General features: G+C 43.1%; 3 protein-coding genes across 4 annotated transcripts in view; all 3 read left to right on the forward strand.

Moving 5' to 3' along the window:
* The first annotated feature begins 250 nt into the window (after positions 1-250).
* arhgap27 (Rho GTPase activating protein 27) lies at positions 251-15,145 on the forward strand. The gene is made up of 17 exons (XM_080021019.1): positions 251-350; positions 2,572-3,042; positions 3,365-3,607; positions 4,236-4,316; positions 4,810-4,929; positions 7,004-7,090; positions 7,925-7,992; positions 8,729-8,816; positions 9,365-9,466; positions 9,716-9,814; positions 9,921-10,026; positions 10,188-10,313; positions 10,580-10,678; positions 10,798-10,875; positions 11,411-11,542; positions 12,722-12,827; positions 13,964-15,145. The coding sequence occupies exons 1-17, from the start codon at positions 276-278 to the stop codon at positions 14,133-14,135; spliced, it is 2,253 nt and encodes a 750-aa protein (XP_079877145.1). The 5' UTR covers positions 251-275; the 3' UTR covers positions 14,136-15,145.
* A 745-nt stretch (positions 15,146-15,890) lies between these two features.
* vps25 (vacuolar protein sorting 25 homolog) lies at positions 15,891-19,395 on the forward strand. Its single transcript, XM_080021770.1, has 6 exons — positions 15,891-15,975; positions 16,819-16,964; positions 17,503-17,556; positions 17,763-17,851; positions 18,350-18,425; positions 18,588-19,395. The coding sequence occupies exons 1-6, from the start codon at positions 15,929-15,931 to the stop codon at positions 18,698-18,700; spliced, it is 525 nt and encodes a 174-aa protein (XP_079877896.1). The 5' UTR covers positions 15,891-15,928; the 3' UTR covers positions 18,701-19,395.
* A 1,564-nt stretch (positions 19,396-20,959) lies between these two features.
* The window catches only part of wnk4a (WNK lysine deficient protein kinase 4a), a 35,755-nt gene continuing 34,889 nt past the window's right edge, over positions 20,960-21,825 (forward strand). For both annotated transcript variants that reach the window (XM_080021586.1, XM_080021587.1), the window contains exon 1: positions 20,960-21,057. The gene's annotated coding sequence lies outside the window, so the exon portion shown is untranslated. The remainder of the gene's footprint in view (positions 21,058-21,825) is intronic.

Raw genomic sequence — 21,825 nt, forward strand, 5'->3', positions numbered from 1 at the left:
CACTGTTCTCCTCCCCTGCCGCCGAACGCCGAAACAGAGCGCGCAGTTCTCCTTTCCATCTGCTTGCAACTGCCGCAGCTGCTGAGAGATGAGGATGTGTGACCGCCGGTTTGTTCCGAGCGCGGGGATATTTCCGCTGTCCGTTCCTTCCACTTGGTTCTGTGCAGGTGCTTCCGTGCGCTCGCTGGCTTGAGTTGGCGCCGTTGTTGTTGTTGTTGTTGTTGTTGCTGTTGGTCGTATGGCTCCGCTCGTCAGGACAGCGGTCTAAAAAAAAAATGGTGGATATGTACTCCCGGGTCTGGTCCGATCACAGGGGGAAGAAGGGCTTGACTTTGACGGTGCCATCGCAGGTAGGTTCCAACTCTTGAGCTGCAGCATTCACAGACACGCAGTTTGTTCTGTAGACTGATGACCTTTGGTGTAAGACTACGGGGGAGGGAGCGAGGCCACCCTTCCAACGCCTTAACTGATTATGAATCCGAAACCGTGGATATAGTCCGAGACCTGGCATCTGTTCATATGGCGTCACTCAAACATAAAGATCAACACATAATCAATTGATCTAGATTAGAGACATTAACATTCTTTAACGTGAACCAACCAGCTTTTCTCCAGTGTCTGAAATGTTTGATGTGGTTTGTATCAGATGTTTGTGTTGTGTTTTTTTTTTTTTTGTCTGATATTGATACCCATAGGATACCCTGTTTTAGTCTTTTACGGGGCCGATATCAGATACCGGTATCAGTATGAGTTCATCCCAGTGTATTACCGCAAAATTTGAGTTGTAACTACGATAATGTGTAAGGAGTACTAGTTGTGAACCTTGTGTCGCGTGTCGTGTTTTGATAGCGGTCTTTCTTCCGGCTGTGTGTCCGCCTGAAACAGATGCTGTTGCCTTTACGGCACACACAAGCGGAAGTTACAGTACTGACGAAATAATCTGTTGCCCAACAGACTCAATTATAAGAAACGCAAGGGCTCTTATCAGCCCCTTCCAACACTTTGATCCAGTAAAATTTCATGGTGGGTTTTCACAGAAACAAGAAATCGGGGAAAACATTTTAGGGCTCAGTCAATGTTGACTGATACACCACAAGGCCCCTCGGAGATGGCCACACCCTTTGCATCATTTGACATATTGTGCCAAACAATCTCCTTGCATGGTCAGTGTGTTCGATGTGCCTTGAGCGTAACCGTTAAATCAATGATGCAACAAATTTCCCCTATTAAAGTTTTCTTTTTCTTTTTTATAGTCAATCTATTTTGGGGTCAGTTGTCTGGCCATGAGGATTGATTACCTCATGGTGGATAATGAAATCAATAACTAGACAGGCCGCAAACTGATTACATGGAATGATCAGGAAATACACGGCCCGGCACGTAGTATACTTTATACTGTGAAGTATACTGTGAATAAATATTTTTATGTCAGTTTGACCGATATTTCCAACACTCATCAAGGTTCCACTGTCTTTCGACTTCCCTCTATAAGCTTTAGTTTGCAGCAGTGATCCGTCTGGTTTGGGGGCCAGATGTAGCACAGGCCGACACATGATTGCGCTTCTGCCACATTTAGACGATGGGGGAGGTGTGTGGAACAGAGGTAGGATAGAGTGCACCGTGCACTGTGCGCAAGGCTGCAGTCTCTGTATCCACTCTATTATGGTCACATGTACATGTACAGGGCTCTGCAGCCGGGGTGAATATCCCATCAGGATGGCACGGAAGACGACACTGACTGAGGCGAGATATCGCAAAACTTCAAGGGTTGGGCTACAAAATGCTTTTTCTGCTTTGTTTTACTAGCGATCGCTTCGCGATGTGGAGCTGAACCTGCGGCAGCTGTAATTGTGTCAGAGTTTCGGCGCAGTTGAGGACAGAGGCAGCTATTTATTTCACCTGGTTTCACTCGCATTGATATTCTTTAAAGAAATGAATTGTGACAGATGCAGTAGTTAGGCGAAGAGGGCTCAAAGACATTTTCTTTTTGTTGCATAATACTATACTTTATCTGTCCAACATACAGAAGAATCAACATTTCTCTACAGTGTTATATAGTGCGTGCATTGTTGCAAGTGTTGTATGCAACAACAGTGATGATACTGATGTTGCTCAATTGTGGTCACAGCTGATTTTTCGGCTTGGAATTATCTGAGCAACATACGCGAAATTAACCTTCTTCCTTGACCCAGTTGTGTCATTGACTCAGTTGTGAACTTTTTAAGAAAGAAGAAGAAACTTTTGTTCTTTATTCTGCCGCCATTGTTTCAGAACTCTTTGTGTGGGTGCGTGTACTTGTGGAATCAACAGGTTGGTAAAGACAACTATTGTAGGAGGGCTGTTAGTGTGGCATTTGGCTTTTAGCTGTAGGTGGTTTCCTGTGAAAATTGTGCAGGAAGGGCGACGCATTCACAGCAATAATAAGAGCTGATGTTTTTTTCTAGCTTGAAAACAAGTTATACCCACAGCTTGTATTTGTGCATTTAGTTAAGGGTACATGATGAACCTGAGTATTTATTGTTGTACTTGTGAGTGTGCTTCACTTTTTCATTTGCTTTGACCTTTCCATAGGCGGACAATGAAAGTCTCGACTCGGCAGTGTACGGCAACGTAGGGCAGCTTCGCCAAAGCTTCTCCGAATCGCCTACTTCAGTCCCTTTGGCTTACTCTCCCTCCAGCGCAGACGCAGAAGGATGGGAGGTGCACACTGACAGGGAAACAGGCCAGGACTACTATTTTCACCCTGCCACAGGGCACACCACCTGGGACAACCCCTTGTACAGTTACCCTGTGGACCCTGAACCTCTTCCTGGACAGCAGTCCTGTTCGCCCGTGTTGTCTCGTTCCCCTGCACCGTCCCCTCCCCCCGCCTCCCCTGGGTGGGCTTCTGACTGGGAGAAGCTGGTGGATGAGACCAGTGGTCGCCCATACTTCTACAACGCAATGTCCGGGGAAACGTCTTGGGAGCTCCCGGAGCTGCTAAGCCCCTACCCTGCTCTGATGGAGCCTCCGGGCGGGCACAGGCCTCAAGACGACGTGCTGGTAAGGGCTGGCTGGCTGTTCTACTTAGCCACTCGCTGTCTCTTCTTTTAGCTTCACCCTGGGGAAAGCTGTGAATAAAGTCTACTTTTAATGGAATTTCATCCTCCGGCACCTACATAGCAGAAAGGACCTATTTCGATCAGGGAGGAAAATCCTACTGCAAGCTCCCATGTGACCCAATTGTCACAATTGTTAAAAAAAAAAAAAACCCAAAAACCCCTCCAGTCTGAATAAGCGTTATTTATTGATCTTTAAGACGCTATGACACATAAATGTAACAGTTTACACATTGTTTTGTGTGCCGTGTGTCCTACCAACAAAGCCACCTCTACCTGAAGAGGACTACCCCCACGAGGACTATCCAGCAGGAAATTATCTACCTGAGGTCCAGGAAGAGCCGCTTCATGGAGCCCCTGCCACTCTCCCCAAGGAGTACACCTTGAGCCACGTCACTCGGACCATCATCCCCAGGGCCAGCCTGGACAGGAGCACCCCGGCCGGTTGGAACCTTACCGTGGACTCGGATGGAACCTGGGTGTTCACCAGGGAACACTCCCACGAGCAGGTAGCCTCAGGACCTGGCAGGAGGGGCGCAGCAGCTGAATGTCGGGAAAAAGTGCTGGAAGGGCGTGTTGTCCCGGAATAACTGCTGGGCTAAAGACAGCCTGAATATGTCTCCACTTGAAATATCGAAATGCCAGCCCTTTCTTAAGATCTTATGTACTGTTAAAGTTGCCGTAGATTGGTAAACTGTATTATACAGGATTTAAATGTGCTTTTATTTTATGGTAGGAGCTTTTAGTTCCATGAAAACCAGTGACAAAATCCCCCTTCTTGGTTAATAACGTTCATTTTTATTATAATTAAATTTTATTTAATTGACCCATTGCTACCACAAATTCTGGCAGATGGCCATAGGGGCATTGTAGCTCACAGTTACTAACATTATCTACACCCATAGTGTTACAAAGAAACATGCAGAACACAACATGTACGTAGATCTAAAGTGCAGAGAGACGAGAGATCCCTAAGTCAAAACCCAAAGGAAGGAAAAACCATTTGCTGGATAGTGTTAAGTGAAGGGGACTGAATTGAGGTCAATATAACTTTCAAGAAAGGTGTTACCCAGCCAGAAACATGGTTTTGGAAAGTTTGTTGTTGTTATAAATTGGGAAATCTGTTTTGTGTAACAGTGGATCAAATCGCTGGATGACCATGGACAGAGCTACTACTACCTGAGAGACGGCTCCAAGTCTCAGTGGAACCTGCCAGAGGTAAACTGCAGTTCTCCTTCTGGCTTTAGACATTAGTCGTGCTAATATGAGTAGGGGCTTTTTTTTTTCATTCATTAAGTTCAGGGGGCTCAGTTGTTTTATTCACATTTCATTATTTCCTATTTGAAATCTACATTTTGATCTCAACCCAGACTACGTAACAGTGTACACCTGCATTCAGTGATGAAGACATTATCTTAATACATTGTTTCAAGCTTATAATGTCTAATGTTTTTTTTTTATCACATGGCACAGTGCCACAGTTTTAAATACAGAATAATCTACTTGCTAATAGAACAGAACAGTATTTTGGCTTGGACCCAGTTGTCAGTTGGAAAGGGGCGTGCCGGTCATAAACAAGTCGTAGCATCTCTAAATACAGGGATTTATATCAAGAATTAGGAAGGTCTGATTGAACTTTTAGAGCCTTGTCTCCCAGCACTCAAACCAACCCTTCCACCCCCTATGCCCCCCCCCCCCCCCCCCCCCCCAGGTCCCAGCTCCAGGCCAGGCCAAAGTCGGGAATGGCATCGAGGCGGACAGCATCGGAGTCCTAAAAAACTGGAGACACTCCATGAGCCCCACGCACTTTAGTTCAGTCTACGAGGAGGAGGTGGGCCTTCCCTTCCATTCTTTGTCTCCCTCCCTCTATTGCTCTCTCACTTAAGTTTCCTGTCTCGTTGTCCCTGCATCCCTTCTTTTCCTTGACTTGTTATAAGACAGCTGCACATGTATGCGCACACTAATACACACATGGTGTGTGCCTGCTGGCGAGAGTGCAGGCAAAAGTATTGAGTAATGCCGGGTCTATGTCTAACATCTGACACTCCCAGTGTGTTCAACCCTTATTTGGCAAAGCAAATTTACCAAGAGCACATTGTTATGTGTAGCAGTTGCCCAGGAGCTTAGTTTCCGGAAGAAGGAGCACTGGATACATACATGAGCAAACACATGGCAGTTCCTAAATACGACCTAAGTAAAATAGAGAGGCATTAGTCCATCAAGCCGCCCGGCTTCAGCTTTAATAGCATTTAGTATTAGTACCTTGCTTGAAGGCACTCTACACTATATGTTTTTGGAGATGGAGTTTCTTTTTTTTAATCTACTTAGCCTAGATTGTTCCAACTGGTCTTAGGCGTTTAAACGGTCTCAGCTATTTGGTGTCTGCGTCCTTCAAATGCGGTTTTGTAACAAACACCAACACTGGTTTCCCTACTGGGTAAACAGATTGTCCAAGGACGCCATCTGTGTGGCTCTGAATTACAGCCCTTTCCCACCTGGAAATACGCAACATCTATGTCAGGATGCTGTTTGTCGACTACAGCTCGCCTTTATATACCATCATTCCGAACAAGCCCATTGACAAACTTCACGCACTAGGACTAACTCCCTCCATGTGCAACTGGATATTAGTTTTCCTCAACCACCCCTAGACTGTCAGACTGGGCAAGTACACATCCTCCACCCTTAACCTGAGTACCGGCGCCCCCCAGGGCTGTGTGCTAAGCCCCCTCCTCTATGCACTCTACATGCATCACTGCCAAACCATCCACGACTCAAACACTTGTGTTAAATTTGCGAGTGATACGACCGTCATTGGGCTTATATCAGACAACGGCGAAGCCGCATACAAGAGGAGGTTCCGAACCTGACATCGTGGTGCGCGAACAACTACAACCCAGTCTTAAACACAAAAACGACCAAGGAGATTATCGTGGATTTTAGGACTACTAAGGAGATCACACACAGTCCCGTCAGTGTCCACATCGACACAGAGGCTGTGGAGTCCCCAGTTTCAAGTTCCCGGGACTCTCCATCACAGAGGGCCTCTCCTGGGCTGACAACACCTCAGCGGTGGTGGGTAAGGCACAACAAGGACTTTATTTTGAGGAGGCTAACGACCCCCAAAAGCTGCTTGTCAGCTTTTACAGATGCACCACAGAGAGCATCCTAACAAAGTGCAGGACAGCCTGGTACCGCAGCTGCACCCAAACTGATGAAACAGCCCTCCAGCATGTTGTGGGAAAAAAAGCACAGCACATTGTCGGCATTGAGCTGCCACCGCTAGAACATCTTCACAGTACGTGCTGTGTGAGGAGGGCTAAGAACATCATAAAAGACATTACACACCCTGGACACCCATCTGTTTAAGCTCCTCCCACCCAGGCAGGCGCTTCAGATCAATCCGCACACGCACAAATAGACTGAAAAAACAGCTTCTTTCCAAAAGCTGTGGCACTACCGAACTCAGACACCTCCTTAGTCTGACAAGACTGATATGCTGCCATCATTGTGGGCACGTGCAATGTTTATTTACACGACATTCCCAAGCCACTGATTGTGTGTGAAATTCCTACACCAACCACACGTCTTTCAACACCCCAATACACAGCACTCCATATCTTTCACACTGCACTTTTACTGTACTTTTTCTACTGCTGCTGCTGCTTTTGCACCCTTGTGAGCTGTATTTTATTGCTAATTGTATTTCTACTTTATTACTTATGTTTTGTACTTTATTGTTTAGATTCTGTACTTTTATATATCGCTGGTATTTTATCTCTTATCTCATTTGTGTCTCATTTATTCTTTGTGAATACGTGTGAAGTTATTACAAATGAAGCAATTGCAATTTGCACAATGACAAAGTTCTTGAAATGACCTCAACTCTCTTCCCTGTGGGTAAGCCGTTCGTCCCCGGCCACAGGAGGGACATGTCCGACTATGGGAGCGACAGCTCCAGCACGGGCAACTCCCCGGAGACGCAGCATCACGTGAGTCCGGCACCGCCCCCGCATTAGACCCCGCAACCCCACCCATCCGCTGCCCCTTCAGTCTGATGATACCAATTACACTAGATTATCTCCAGGGCCCAAAAGAGCCGGCCCTCTTCACATCCATCTGCGATAATATCCCCAAGAGTACTTTGACCACCCCTTCCCCAGCCTCCCTGTATCTGAATGTTTGTTCTGTGTCTCTTTCTAAAGGCTATTGGGTTTAGGCCTTGGAGAAACCCCTACTATCTGACCTCACGTTGGCTACGCTATACCGTGGGTTATTGGTTATTCAAGCCTAAATGCATAGATAGCGTTACAAGTCTATCTATGCACGTCTAAACGTGTAATAAGGATTCAGTGCCTGCACGTAAACATTGTCGGTTTTTACAGAAAATAAAATGTCATGTCCCTCAATGTTGTCGCTGGTCGCCATCTGCCATCATAGCTTCCATCTAGACATTCCCTCATATTGTCACAGTTCACTTCACAAAAGATTGTTCATTAATGGCATTAATTGGATATAGGATATTTTTTCCATACTTCAGAATTCACCATCTGCTTCCTATGGCTGAATCCACAATGTAGATGAAATGATAAGGCAAATCCTGAACTCTTGTAGCTTTCTGAGTGCATGCACAAATATTGTGAATAGCTCACAAAGGCTGTGCGGTGATCACCTTCTGTGCAGAGGGTCGATGACGTTTAAAAAATAAAAATAAAAAATAGAAAGTTTGTAAGCAGGCCAGTCTGATCATTCTTTCACCACATATGATGTTCTACTGCTTACCGTAATGACATAATTATAACCACAGTGTTGTGTTGCGCCCTCAGGTGCAGAACCTAGAGAAAGCTGGAATTCTCAACAAAACAAAAGTCTGTGAGAATGGCAAAAAAGTACGGTAAGTCCTGCCTTCCTTTATTGTGACATTACATCAAGTTAAGTGTGTGTGTGTGTGTGGTGTGTGGTGTGTATGTGTGTGTCACTGCCCTGCTGCCTGATTAAGGCTCAATAACACAAATCCATTAAAACGTAGGGACGTTTACATCATACATTTAAGTACACTTGAGTGCCTGCCAACATAATTGCAAGTATCGCTCCATGAGAGGTCAGTGTGGACCCCACCAAATCAAAATTGGGTGGGTGGTTTTCTATTTTCTTTTTTTTTTTTTTTTTTTTTTTTTATATATTTCTATTTCTATTTTGTACACCCACCATGTATTACTTTTGATTTATTTTATTTCATTTTATTTTATTCTATATTATTCTGTTTACCTACTGCATTACGTTTTAGGAATCAGTTAGTTTCAGTTAAGTAGAAATTCGGTAGCTATTGTGTTCAGTCTAGAACATATTGTGCATAATCACCGGGTGCGTTGCATTGACATTTCACTACATATATGTATGGAAGTATGTATATGTATGTGATGAATAAACCCCTTGAATCTTGGTTGACAACATTTCTTGGTTGAAGTGGGATAAAAAAAAAAATTCACCCCTGTAATCCGCACACACGTGTGTGTGTGTGTGTGTGTGTGTGTGTGTGTGTGTGTGTGTGTGTGTGTGTGTGTGTGTGTGTGTGTGTGTGTGTGTGTGTGTGTGTGTGTGTGTGTTATTACGGTTTTCCTCTCTGACAGGAAAAACTGGGGCCAGTCATGGACTGTGCTCCACGGTGGAGTGCTGACCTTCCACAAAGACCCAAAGTCTACGGCGGCAGCCTCCTTGGTACCAATTTTACTCTTTTTTTATTTGTATTTGTACTTTATAACAGCGGGGACTTAGCCAGGGAAGTTGTTTCTCTCTGGGAGAAGAAGAGGAAATCTCTCGCAAGTTTTCTGAAAGGCAAATCTTCAATCTTCACAGCTGAGCATGACTGCTGTTAATGGCACCCTAAGCGCGGCCTGAGCAAAGGAATGGGAGTAGTTTGGACAGAATGAAGAGAATTAGCCGTGTGTATGTATGTGTGTGTGTGTGTGTGTGTGTGTGTGTGTGTGTGTGTGTGTGTGTGTGTGTGTGTGTGTGTGTGTGTGTGTGTGTGTGTGTGTGTGTGTGTGTGTGTGTGTGCTTGTGTGTGCTTGTATGGTATTTGAATGTTCAAGATAACATTAGCTCGCTGTCAAAGAATACAGCATGCTCAGTGCCCCGGTGCAGAGTGACGGCACAGACAAGCCCTCAGGTTACCAACACACTCGGGGACAGTCGGCGCTTTGTGCTCCTGATTTTTTGGAATGCGGCGCTGTCGGTTTCACCAGCAGCCTCTCTTCTCTGCACAGAACAAGACCAATCAGATTGTCCCGGAGGTCAAGGTGGACCTACGCGGGGCGGCGATTGGCTGGGCCTCGAGGGACAAATCCAGCAAGAAGAATGTTTTAGAGGTGTGTCGAGTTAGTTGTTTGCTGGATCGCAAGGTGCAGCGTAGCATTTCGACGTTTCGGCATCAGCCCGGCCCCGTCGGACATCTCGCACATAATCCATAATCCTCACACTCAAGATTATGTATTTATCGCTCGTTGAATCTAACATCTGTATCTGGCCTCTGTGAGTTAACAGTGACGAGCATTTCCTAAGATTTTGAAAAGCAGGTTTGATACTCTGTCCTCACCACTGTTCTTTCCCTCTCCCAGTTAAAAAGTAAGATCGGTGTCGAGTTCCTGATACAGTATGATAACGACAGCATCATCAGTGACTGGTTCAAAGTCATAGTGGATACCATCAGGCAACTTGTAAGAAACTTAAATTTACATCACATATTGCAAAAAAATTGCATTGTTTGATGGGAAATATGTACCATGGGAATCATATCCATTGATCTCATACAATCCATGTTAGGAGTATCAGGACCATCATTCCGAAGAGGAGGATGTCGACTTCATCGAGAAGTCCTCTAGCACGGAGCGAGAGGACCGATCTGGAGGGACGGTGGACAGGCGAAGAAGTAAGCCTGGCCACACATTTTTAGGAGAAAGGTTAACCTTAGGTTAACCTTAGATATGCACAATGTACCCGTGGATTTAAATGCACAATTATTTTGACGCATGGAGAGTTACGGTTTTCGCATTGCATGCGTGCCTATTTAAATCGCTCCGTGTGCTCCAGGCTCCAGGCCTCCCTCATCTAGTTCTGTGGGAGAAACCGACCAGAAGAGGGTTCGAACCAAGCTCATCAAGTTCCTCATGAAGCGCCCCACGCTACAATCTGTGAAAGAGAAGGGTTACATTCGAGGTGGGCTATTTATTTTTATTTTTTTCCAAATAAAGAAATGTACCTTTTGTGGATAGGGCCATTTTAAATCGAAGCCAATTAAAATGTGAACTAAATGTCCCTTTGTCTGCCAGGCTATTGGATAAAGGTCCTGTCCTCCACAGGCTGTTTTGTCTTTCCCTAATATCAGATTTAATTTGTTTCATTTATGACTTCAACGGAAGCTTTTTTTTTTTTTTTGTTATATCATCTGGTACGTTATTGCTATCCTATCTAACTCCCCGCAGACAATGTTTTTGGTTGCCATTTGGCCACACTGTGTGCACAAGAGAGGACCACGGTTCCCAGATTTGTGGACAAATGCATTAGAGCCGTCGAAAAGCGAGGTAAATGATTTTGCTGATGGTTATTGTCCAAATCACAGCGAGTCCTCTTTACTGCCTTTAATGGTTAATACGGCACTGTTCACCGGCCGACTGACTGCCGGTTATGTCTTTCTCCGCAGGTTTAGACATTGATGGACTCTACAGAGTCAGCGGGAACCTTGCTGTCATTCAGAAGTTACGCTACAAGGCAGATCATGGTATAGTCCGTTGGCGCAGTGTTTGGCTTTTTGTTTTCCTTTTAGGTTGTATTGCAATGGTACTCAAACAGTGGGATACCACCCTCGTGGGGTGCAGAGGAACTGCAAGGGGGCGTGAGAAAATGAAAGATTAAAACAAAAAAGTAGGTCTTTAAAAATATGGCCTGCTTTTTTGTGAACGTGTTGCTAATTAATAATACAATTCGTTCATATTTTCATTTCTTTTCATTTTTGTTTTCATCATTCATATTTTGATTTCTTTCTTTCTTTCTTTCTGCCACAAACCAAACTAGTTGTACTTTTTTTTTGGGGGGGGGGGGGGTTACGTCCTTGAAGGGGCAAAGCAAAAAAAGTTTGAATACCACCGTTGTATTGGAATATAAAATACGTCACTGGGAAGGGATGATGTTTAAAGAGTTTTTAAAAAATATATATATATTTTTTTATGAATTTGTATCAACCTCCTCTGCGGGAGCTAAATCAACACAACAGCTCCCTCTTGTGTGTGATGGTGCTTTCTGTTTATGTTGCGCAGAGGAGTTGGACCTGGAGGACGGTCAGTGGGAGGATGTTCATGTCATCACCGGAGCGCTGAAGCTGTTTTTCCGAGAGCTTCCTGAACCTCTCTTTCCTTATGGCCACTTCAACAGTTTCATTGGAGCCATCAGTAAGCACACTTCTACCTCCCTAAAACCAATGTTGTATGCACGGAAACAGTACATACATGTTAGTCCTCTCATCAGTGTCAGTGTAAAGTTATTGATGAGGTACAAGTGCAGCCAGTACTTACATTCATCAGGATTTCTTACCAGGTCCCTGAGGTGTTTGAATTTCAATAAAATATATTTACTGGAATACCTTGAACATAGCTCCTTTTGTGCTGAAGTGCTTGAAAAGTACTTGGGGGAAAAAAACCCTGCGATTGAGAGCCTGTGATATTCCCCCTGGTTTTGTTATTCAAATCGTAACGTCATAAAAAAAATCCTGAGTCGCTTTTATGACATTGATTATGCCAGGGAAATGCAAATTTAATCTAGCATGGTTGGCACAAATCGACATAAACATGCCTGTGCATCCACTTAGGGACGGTCCCTCATTCAAATCTACGTTTTCTGATGACGGTCAGTCCTGTGCATCAAAGAACCGCCTTCAGACTCAGGAAGAGGTTAAGGGATTTATTTTGGGGCCAAACCTCTCGGTGGAAGGCCATCTCTCATTCTGTGCTAGTCTGCTGCTGGAGAGTCTATCGGTTTGGGAGATGATACAAAAACCTTATTTTGAGGATGATATAGAACCCAGAATCGCGATTGTGGCGCCGCCCCTTGCGGCCGCCTGCGCGAGCACCGCGTGTCGATTACGCACATTTGAGTATTTTTCGAGCTTATAGAATATGTGTATGTATGTGACAAATAATCTCTTGAACTTGAACTTGAACTTATACTAGTAAGTGCCAACTAACTTGTCAATACTTACACACACACACACACTTATAAGTGTCTGTGTGTGTGTGTGTGTGTGTGTGTGTGTGTGTGTGTGTGTGTGTGTGTGTGTGTGTGTGTGTGTGAATATATATGTGTGTGTGTGTGTGTGTGTGTGTGTGTGTGTGTGTGTGTGTGTGTGTGTGTGTGTGTGTGTGTACGCACACACAATAGACTATGATTAAGATATATTATATTTTAATTAATAAATATCACATTGAAAATGTATTGATACTTGAAAGTTGTTGAATTTCATTTTGTAATGCCAGAATGAACCCTGATTCATGTAACTGATGCCTCAGTTATAGAATTAGAATTCATCTGAAGATCAAGGGAGTTGAAATGTCTTTTCATTCTGTTTGTTTTAGGAACTGCGGACTTTAATGCAAAAGTGTCCTACGTTCGTAATTTGGTCAAGTCACTTCCACAACCAAATCACGATACAATGGAACTCCTGTTTGGACATTTACATAAGTATGTTTGATGCTTTTTACCATTTGTGGTTTTGTAATTGTTTTTGTGGATGCATTTTAACATTCAAAGTAAAAGTACAGTCTGTTCATGGAATTCAAAGTACTTAAACTAAAGCCCCTTTCACACATAGTTCCCAGGAAATTACTGGGTTAAATTTTCCAGCACCGCCAGTGATTTTAACTGTTCACAAATGCAGCTTCATTCCGGAACATTTCCGTCTTACGCCGTTTCACACATGCCATGATAATGCCGGAAAAAATGGGGCAAGGGACAATCTATTTGGGCAACGTACATGGAAGCTGAATCCGTTCAGTTTTTTTTTTACTGGCTCTGAGACCAGCGCTGCCTGTTTCCACCTCCCCATCTCCCCGCCCCTCCTGGACGATCTCGGTTCCCTCCGCTAATAGAGCTGGGACAGAGGCTCCGACCCCGGACGCAACAACCCCTAACCCAAAGTTATTAAATCGGTGTGATCACTCTCCACACTCTGTGGAGAGTGATCACTCCCTCTCCGGCTTCACGCTCCGGTGCAGCCGGTGGGCAAGTGAAGCGCTTGTGCCCGATGTCCCTGCACCGCACACCTAACTCTAAAAGGAACGTCGAGTGTCTTAGTGGTATTTTTTAAGAAGAAAAAGAATAAACGCAAGAATATAAAGACATGTCTCCATACAGACTGGACGTGTTTCAGTTTCTCGTCTTTGCAGCCGAATTCCATGGTTGGGGGTTTGCCATTTCTCCAAATGTTCGGGGTTTTTTGGGGTTTTTTTTCCCCTTAGCAAAAACAATTTTAATTTTTTATTTATTTTTTGTTTTATTTTTTTTTATTTTTTATTTGTGCTTTACCAATACCGTATTCAGATTCGGCTCCGCCCCTACTTAACATGCTTGTTCCGGCAATGTTACCGCTTCCATTCACAACACAGCCGTAACTCAGCCATACTGGCATTTTTTCGGAAATGTTATTGTTTTGAGGTGGGAAATTGCCGGAACAGATTTCCCGGAATATCTGTCCGTGCTCCCATTCACCCATGACCCCATGCAGGAAATGTTCCGGTACAGACTGCATTTGTGAAAGGGGCTTAGAACAGGAAACATACAACTCCCTGTAACATTATCAACCTATCATCTCTCCTCAGGGTTATCGCATACGGTGATGAGAATCGGATGACTGTGCAGAATGTGGCAATCGTGTTTGGGCCCACGCTGCTTCGACCAGAGATGGAATCATCCAACATTGCGATGCACATGATTTTTCAGAACCAGATCGTGGAGCTCATCCTCAATGAATATCAACACATATTCAGCTAAAGCCGAAGGGGCTGTGGGCACTGTGGTGAATTTGAATGGCCTCATAAGTGAAACGCCTCGTCAATAGATACAGTTTAAAACAAGTGAATTTGTAATAGTTGAATTGAAGCATTATTAACCACTGTTTAGGCACTATTCTTTTGTTTTAAGGTATATACTATTAGTTATATCTTTGGCAGTATTGTAGATTGGAAAACAAAGAACACTGTGTAAAAATGGTCGGCGTGTCTGAGAGGAGCGCATGTGGAGAAGGGACAGTTTTTCAGATTGCTCTCCGATTTGAGTCTTCGTAATAGGTCAAGTCCATGACTCTTTTGGGAATCCGAAGGGGTTCCCGCTTTAGGTCCGGGCCGTCTTGCTGTAGTTTGACTGGTTGTTGGTTGTAGTCAAATACAACCCAAATGAAACCCGGACAGATGCATTAATACTCAGTTTTTGTCAAAAGATCAAATAAATGCTGCCATTTTTATTTTAAGAAAAACTAAAGATTACTTTTGAATGTTGGCTTTGATTTTAAATGGCTGTGCCAATAACTCTGAGGCTGTTTGCAAATAGATGTCTCATCAATCTCACTTTCACTCATTAAGACCATTATTGTAATATAGAAATGTATAGAGATGGATATTAATATGACAACCTGCTGTGAATTAGACACTGACAACGTCTAGTTCTATAATTTCTAGATTTGTTTTCACTGTCAGGGCATATTTTCTACTCTTACCGTACTTTAAAAAGGGTATGTAAAATTACACAGTAGAATAATAAGCTAGTTATACCGTTTTGAAAGTCAATGGTAAAGTCAGGGAGATTTCTGAACCATAATGAAATGAGATGGATCTTATAAGACATTTGTGCCTGTAAATAGAAATAGGTAGTATATTTATGCTGAAAATGCAGAAGATACACATGATTCCCTTTAATAAAAATAACTTTGTAAAAAAAAATGTTTTATGGGGATTACTCTCTTAAAATGACTCTCGGCTGTACCTTTTCCTTACATAAGCATATCCTGTTTCTGAGACTTTCTGCCTTTATTCCACTACATTTCAAAATAAATATACTTTTTACTTACATTTTTACTACCGTTACGGTACTTTTGTTGTTAATTTATTCTTTGTCAGAATTCATATTTATCAAAAGCAAACCAAATTTAAGTCAATTCAATGATGATTTTGGATTTCTCATCAATGATTCATTTGGTCCACGCCCTTGCCAGCTACTATGACACCACCTAGAGTATTTATTTGTAAATGGTCATGCATGAGCACTCATCTGTAGAAAAAATAATATTCTAGGCTGGGTTATATCAGGGCATATGATATGACCAGGGCATTTTCACTGAGGCCTTATTCCACCACTGCCAACTCATCAATCATTTGACGATAATATAGAGGCATAATAACTAAGTGAAACTTAAACTGCAACGGCAACTTTTTGTCCTTTATTGCAAGAAAAACGGTTAATGCAAACGCACTGCCTGTGTTAAATCCTGGAAATATTTTGTGCATGTCTGCCCTTGAGGCTTCTCTACATATACTGGACACTTTGTACCAGGCTGCTCTGTGGTTTATCACCAATTGTAAAGCTCCAATTATTATTTGTATTATTATTATTATTATTATTATTATTATTATTATTATTATTGTAACTATTAACAACAACAACAACAACAACAACAACAATAATAATAATAATAATAAGTCGGTAGTACCAGTTTGAATTTCACGTCGGAATAAATTTGGGGTTGGACACACTTCCGGGAGCTGTCATCCGCTATCACCATAACATTTGCGATGGGTTTTGAATGGCCCTGGCAGTATAATTTCCCTCCGTTCTTTACGTGAGTCGGTTCTTCTGAAACGTTTCCAATCGGGGTTTTTTATTGGCGTTTCGTTTTCCGCGGGCTGTATTGTTACGGCGGTGTTGTTTTTCCAAGTGCTAGCTCGGCTAAGTGGCTAGGTTAGCCGGGGTGCTAGGGAAGTGGCTCCCCGGTCTCCAGTTTACGCGTACGAGTGTAAATAAAAACGAATGAAATCTGTATAAGTTGATGATTTAGGCCCGAGCTTAGTCATTTAGCCACTAGCTTTATGCTTTTCGATTGGATGTAGAGCGCTGTATGGTTCACGTTAATGGCTAAAATAGAACCTAGCCTAGCTCCTATCTATTGGGCTACCATGTCGTTTTCTACATAGGAGGTAGCTATTATAGGGACCAAACCATAAGCTTTCGTAGTTTCACGTGGTTTTCCATCTTACAAAGCCTATTTGTTATGGTACCGATTTTTTTTTTAATTCCTTTAAGAAGTGATAATTTACTGTGTAATCGCCTGTAAATCACACATAAATATGGAGTTTATAAATTGCAGCGGCAGACATCAAGTGCTGAAATAGCCCCCATGTTCTTGTACTTAAAAGCACACGTGTGAACAAGAAAGGACTTCCAACGTCAACATCCAATTAATGTTGGGTGTCGGGCCAGACCCAAACCATGAGCATCACGTCCTTGAAGCAGCTGTTTCTAAGAGATCTGTAAAAAAACATAATGGTAACGCAATGACTGCTCAGCGACAGATTGAATTATTTATAGAGAAGGAAAGCGGGCGTCACTTGGAAGATAATGATCCCGCATTATATAGTTCATTGACGATTGTTTGTCATGTTTCTTCCTGTTTCTTATCGGACAGATTACAGCCTAATGTTGACACCAGACAGAAGCAGCTGGCAGCATGGTGTTCCCTGGCGCTGTCTTACTGCCGACATCACAAGCTGTACACCCTGGACGTCATGGAGGCCCAAGAGAGCCCCGTCTTTAACAACAAGAAAATAGAAAGTATCCTCGTTTGGGTTCGCAGAGCAGTTGGTCGAGCGGCAGAGTAACAGATTGTACAGTCTGATACGATTCTTGTGGCAGTATCTGTTATGACAACATACACGTGTCCTCCTGTGATAACGTTTGATAGCATTATAAGAGACATACTTGTGGATACAAATGTTTGGGTGTTCTGAGGTTATTTTGGGGGGGCGGTTATCGTTAAGTTGAAGGTTGGCAAAATGTAATTTAAAATTATGGTCTGTAAGGTACATATTGTGCCATATGAATAAATCTCAGCAGACACGCAGGATGAGAGGTCACAAACTGTACATCCTTATGTTCCATAAAGTTTTATACACACAGCGAGTAAATGAATGTGTTCAGTGGAAATTATTCTCTTCGCTATGACAGTACATCTGGAAAGATGAGAACTGTTGAATGACTGATTCTTTTTTTTTTTTTTTTTTTTATTATTGCAAACCCAAACCTTCCTGATTGTTGTCCTTCGAGTGGCTACTCTTTGTTTCTTGTTTTACTGTCCTTAATTCAGCTCCAGGAAAACTGTCCACGGAAGCTATTCAAATAGTTTTTGAGGAATTGAGGAAAAAGGGTAATTATGTTCTCACTGGATAGCTGTGCAGTTCTCAGATGAAGATCTCACAGCCCCTTGTTATTTAGTTATTTGTTACTTTGGTATTTTAATTAATTCAGTGAAAAGTAGGAGCAGTTCTTGGCATAAACAATAGAGGAAATTGCCTGAAGACTGATTTATAATGTCTTTGGTAATAATGTATTGGCTTTGTTCTGTCATCATAGGGAACCTGGAATGGTTGGACAAAAACAAGTCCCGTTGTTTAGTAATGTGGAGACGGCCAGAGGAATGGGGGAAGTTGATATATCAATGGGTGAGTCATCTGGGGACAAATGATAACGGCTCGTCCTCGGTCCAGATTTGCAGAGTTGCATTTGAGTTGCTGACATAATTCTCGTAAAAAAAACAAAACCTCAAAATACTAGAAGTTGTTCAGAAGGGAATTAACAGATAAAGCATAATGTAATAAAACTTAAATTTTTTGGCAGATAAGCTGTCGTTACGCTCTCCAGCCTTTAATTGGTATAATTGTTTTATTAACTCTAAACATTTGCATGATTTGATTTAATGCAATACGGTGTCATTGCCATTTTCTGCCTGTGACCTCTGTGAAAAGGGTGTAAAGAATTTATTTTCTAAACATGAACTTTTGTTTTGGGGCTACGAAGTTGCATATATTCATATTTGTCCAGTTAGTTTAGGGGGGACTTACAGCTTTGTCAAAGTAACACCTGTTATTTATTAGTTGTTTTTTTTGTTTGTTTTTTTTCCCCCTGAATTTGATATTCATTACTTTTCCGTAACACCCTAGGTCTCCAAAAATGGCATGGTCAACTCAGTGTTCACACTTTATGAACTCTCCAACGGCGATGACACAGAAAGTGAAGGTATCGTACTTTTCTTTCGGACTGCACGTCCCGATGACAATACATGAAGGAATACATTTTGTCTCCAGATCATATTTTCTGATCATGTTTGTCCTCACCACTAAATGAGGATACCGTCGTTTGCACATGTCGCAATGTTTCTTTTGTGCTCTACGTTGTTAGAATTCCACGGTCTGGAAGAGTGGATGCTGCTGCGCTCGCTGCAGGCCTTACAGACGGAGGGCAAAGCAGAGATCATCAGCATGGACGATGGGAAGGGCGTTAAGTTTTTCTGAGCTATCACTGGAATCATGAACTCAGAGTGGGAACCCTCACACCTTCTAGAGCCTGAAAGGGGAAGCCGTTTATGGCGACACAAGCTGCTCCTCGATGCCCAATCAAGTGGGGGATGCTGGCAATCTGGCAATGCTGGCTTAGGGAGTTGCCTTCTCGCTCACTAACGTTCAAGGCCTTTTTTTATCAGAAGGCAACCATTATGATATCTCAATATCTGGAAAAGAGCAGTTGAGGTGCTACAACTTATAAAGTTGTCACTTTGATAAAGTTTAACGTTGCTATATATAGCATTTGTTGCCAATTTAAATGCAGCAGGTTTATCAGGGGATTTAGTGCTACTATATCTAAATATTCCTGGGGATATTCTATCCCCTTCAGCTGTAACTTTTTGTTGTTGTACATATGACTAATTTTGCTCAGATTTTCCCATTAGCATATGGGTGTTCCTCTGTACCAGACATCCCAAAGAATAACAGACATTTATTTTGGGAGTACCAAACATAAAATGCTTCCAGAAGAGGAATACCATGGGTTTTAGGACTTTCAGATCAACTCAGCTGTCATTAACAATGGTGGACCTTTTATGTACAATAGCACTGTAGTCCTACTGTAGTTCAGTATATAATATGACACTCCTATCATCTCTGTCCAACCTAACTTTTTGGTATCCTGTAGGAAAATAAAAAAATGTCCAATTTGTTATCCTTGTTTCTTGAATAGTTCTTAACGACCACCAGAAGCTGCAGTGTGCCTGTCTTTAAATATTGTAGATTTAGCAAAAAAAAAAACAAAAAAAAAAGTTTTAATTGAATGTCTTAACATAGTGTGCTTTAATTCATACACTGTTTGAAACACATTCCTGAATTGCCAGGAAATTCCTGAAAACCGATGTTACCCAAACGGTAACATCAGTTTTGTGGATTTCCTCTTGCAAAGTGGCGGAAGAAGCAAGCGGAGGCCGCCAATTAACCAAGCTGTCGGTTAGATTACCAGGGGTTTTCGAAGAATTTTATTTCATTTTTTCTGGAAATCAGCTGCCATTCAGATGAGTATGTTATGACCTAGTTTCGTCGTGCAGCTGTGGAGCCGGACCAGCACGTCTGGTGCTCTAATCATCATGTGCTCTGTCCCTGTGGGGCTGATAGAGCTCTGGGGTGTCTTGTGTGTTCCCTGATAACTCCCCAACGTGCACGTCCCGATGGCAGGTGGGGCCCAATGTGGCCTTGGTGATAAGTGCCATGTCCCTGCGGTGGGACGCCCCCTACAGGCCCCTCTCTGCTCTGCGTAAAGGGTCTTGAGTGACAGGCAGGTTACCAGCATCGCAGTGTTATTGGGCTGCTTGGAAAACTGGAAAATGTGCGGGGACGCAGAAGGCATCTGAAGGCTGGCTTGGAAACATGGCGTTACTGTTAAAAATGTGTGTGCTTTAACCAGAAGATGAAAACCACCAGATAGGGTGTAACGGAATAAGTTCATGTAACATCGGCCATATTTCATATTTAATGTGATCTTCTGCAGGTCACAGCTCAGCCCTTCTCTGGTTCTCTGCAGCCTACCTTTACTTATAAGCCTAACTGAAGTCTCGGCTAGCATTATGAAATGTAGGCCTGAGAACGGACAACGAAGTGACACGTTTCCATAACATTTTCAATCGAGTTTAAATTTGAAAACAAACTTGTCCGGGTGTGTGTCCAAATGCCCCCAACAACGCTGCATGACATGGGGTTAACCCGATCGGCTCGCAGGGCGAAGGCCGCTTTTTAAAATTACGACCGCAGGCTTTTCACAAGCTTCGCAACGTTGCACACATTTGCGCGCGTGATTCGATGAAAAATGAGGTCATATCGTCGTTGCCGGTTGTCATGTTCTCCTAATGCAATTACGTCTTGGTTGTGAAAGGTCCGGCTCAATGAAAGTGGTTTTGCTCTTGTTGCTCTGATTTGATCTTCTATTTCATTACGCTGAGGCCCATGCACGTTTTGATTGTTGTTATTGTTATTATTATTATTATTATTACACCTCAGCACGTTTGCCTCGATATTAAAACGTCATATCTGGAATTCCTGACGACGTGACTCCACCGAAAAGGCGATTTGACGAACGATCGCGTCAACCGATCAGCCCCCCCCCCTCAGATGGGCGGGGCCGGGCACAAGCCGAACCCATCCGCGCGGCCCCCCCGGGGGGGCGGGGCCTATCCGGGCCGGGCTGCTCAGCCCCTCCGGCGGCCAGCTGATATAGACTCTCCCGGCAGCGCCATGGCCGAAGACCTGCGAGGTGCACGCCGAGCGCAGGAGGGATTTTAACTCTGTTGACGCGGTGATTCCACCATGTTTTGAGTCGGCGTCTGTACCAAGTAAGTGTGTGTGTGTGTGTGTGTCTTTCCTTCTCCTTTTAAATAACTTGTCTTCCTCCCGCTGGTGCCTCACCGACGCACGGCTGGGGAAAGAGGGAGAGTGTGACGTTATCGCCGCACACGGACGCTGTCAACTTTTTATCGGCGCAAACGCAGCCCATCGCCGCGCAGTTATCTGCGCCGACTTTCGCTTGTGTGGATGAGCGGGTTGTGCTGCCAACTCGCTGCGTAAACTTCATTTGCTCGTTATTTAAAAAAAAAAATAAAATAAATAAGAACAACAAAACGCTTGTCCCTCCGAGGCTCCTTTCTGACGGGCACGTTGTAGTTCACGGTTCCTTGGCTGCAAACGTCACGGAGTCAAACGCATTGAATCGTTTGGAATAATATGCAACATTCGTTTCCTACCCGAATACTAGTGTAAAAAAAAAAAATAAAACCATAGGCTTGGAGTCATTGGATAAACGAAATAAAAAAACCCCACATGATTTAACTAGGTTACACACACACACACATACACATATAGTGTATGTGTGTGTGTGTGTGTGTGTATGTGTATGTGTGTATATATATATATATATATATATATATATATATATATAACCAACGTATACTAAATATACTGCATAGGTACTCTCAAATTAAAGTGTGCATCTTAATTTCTCGATTTCAAGTTTCGAAGCAGCTTTCACTTATTGACTTTATTTTTTAAGTTGAGCCAATGACTGCTCTTTTGTTGTTGTTGTTGTTGTTTTTACTCAAGTCTCT

Source organism: Zeus faber, assembly GCF_960531495.2.
Source record: "Zeus faber genome assembly, chromosome: 20".
In the NCBI taxonomy this organism is placed as follows: Eukaryota; Metazoa; Chordata; class Actinopteri; order Zeiformes; family Zeidae; genus Zeus; species Zeus faber.

Bases quoted from the DNA above. Each gene is read 5' to 3' on its own strand.
- arhgap27 (XM_080021019.1), top strand. From the start codon at position 276: ATGGTGGATATGTACTCCCGGGTCTGGTCCGATCACAGGGGGAAGAAG. The intron at 10,679-10,797 runs GTAAATGATTTT...CTTTCTCCGCAG, and splicing joins TAGAGCCGTCGAAAAGCGAG to GTTTAGACATTGATGGACTC. The intron at 11,543-12,721 runs GTAAGCACACTT...TGTTTGTTTTAG, and splicing joins CAGTTTCATTGGAGCCATCA to GAACTGCGGACTTTAATGCA.
- vps25 (XM_080021770.1), top strand. From the start codon at position 15,929: ATGGGTTTTGAATGGCCCTGGCAGTATAATTTCCCTCCGTTCTTTAC. The intron at 16,965-17,502 runs GTATCCTCGTTT...ATTCAGCTCCAG, and splicing joins TAACAACAAGAAAATAGAAA to GAAAACTGTCCACGGAAGCT. The intron at 17,852-18,349 runs GTGAGTCATCTG...GTAACACCCTAG, and splicing joins GGAAGTTGATATATCAATGG to GTCTCCAAAAATGGCATGGT.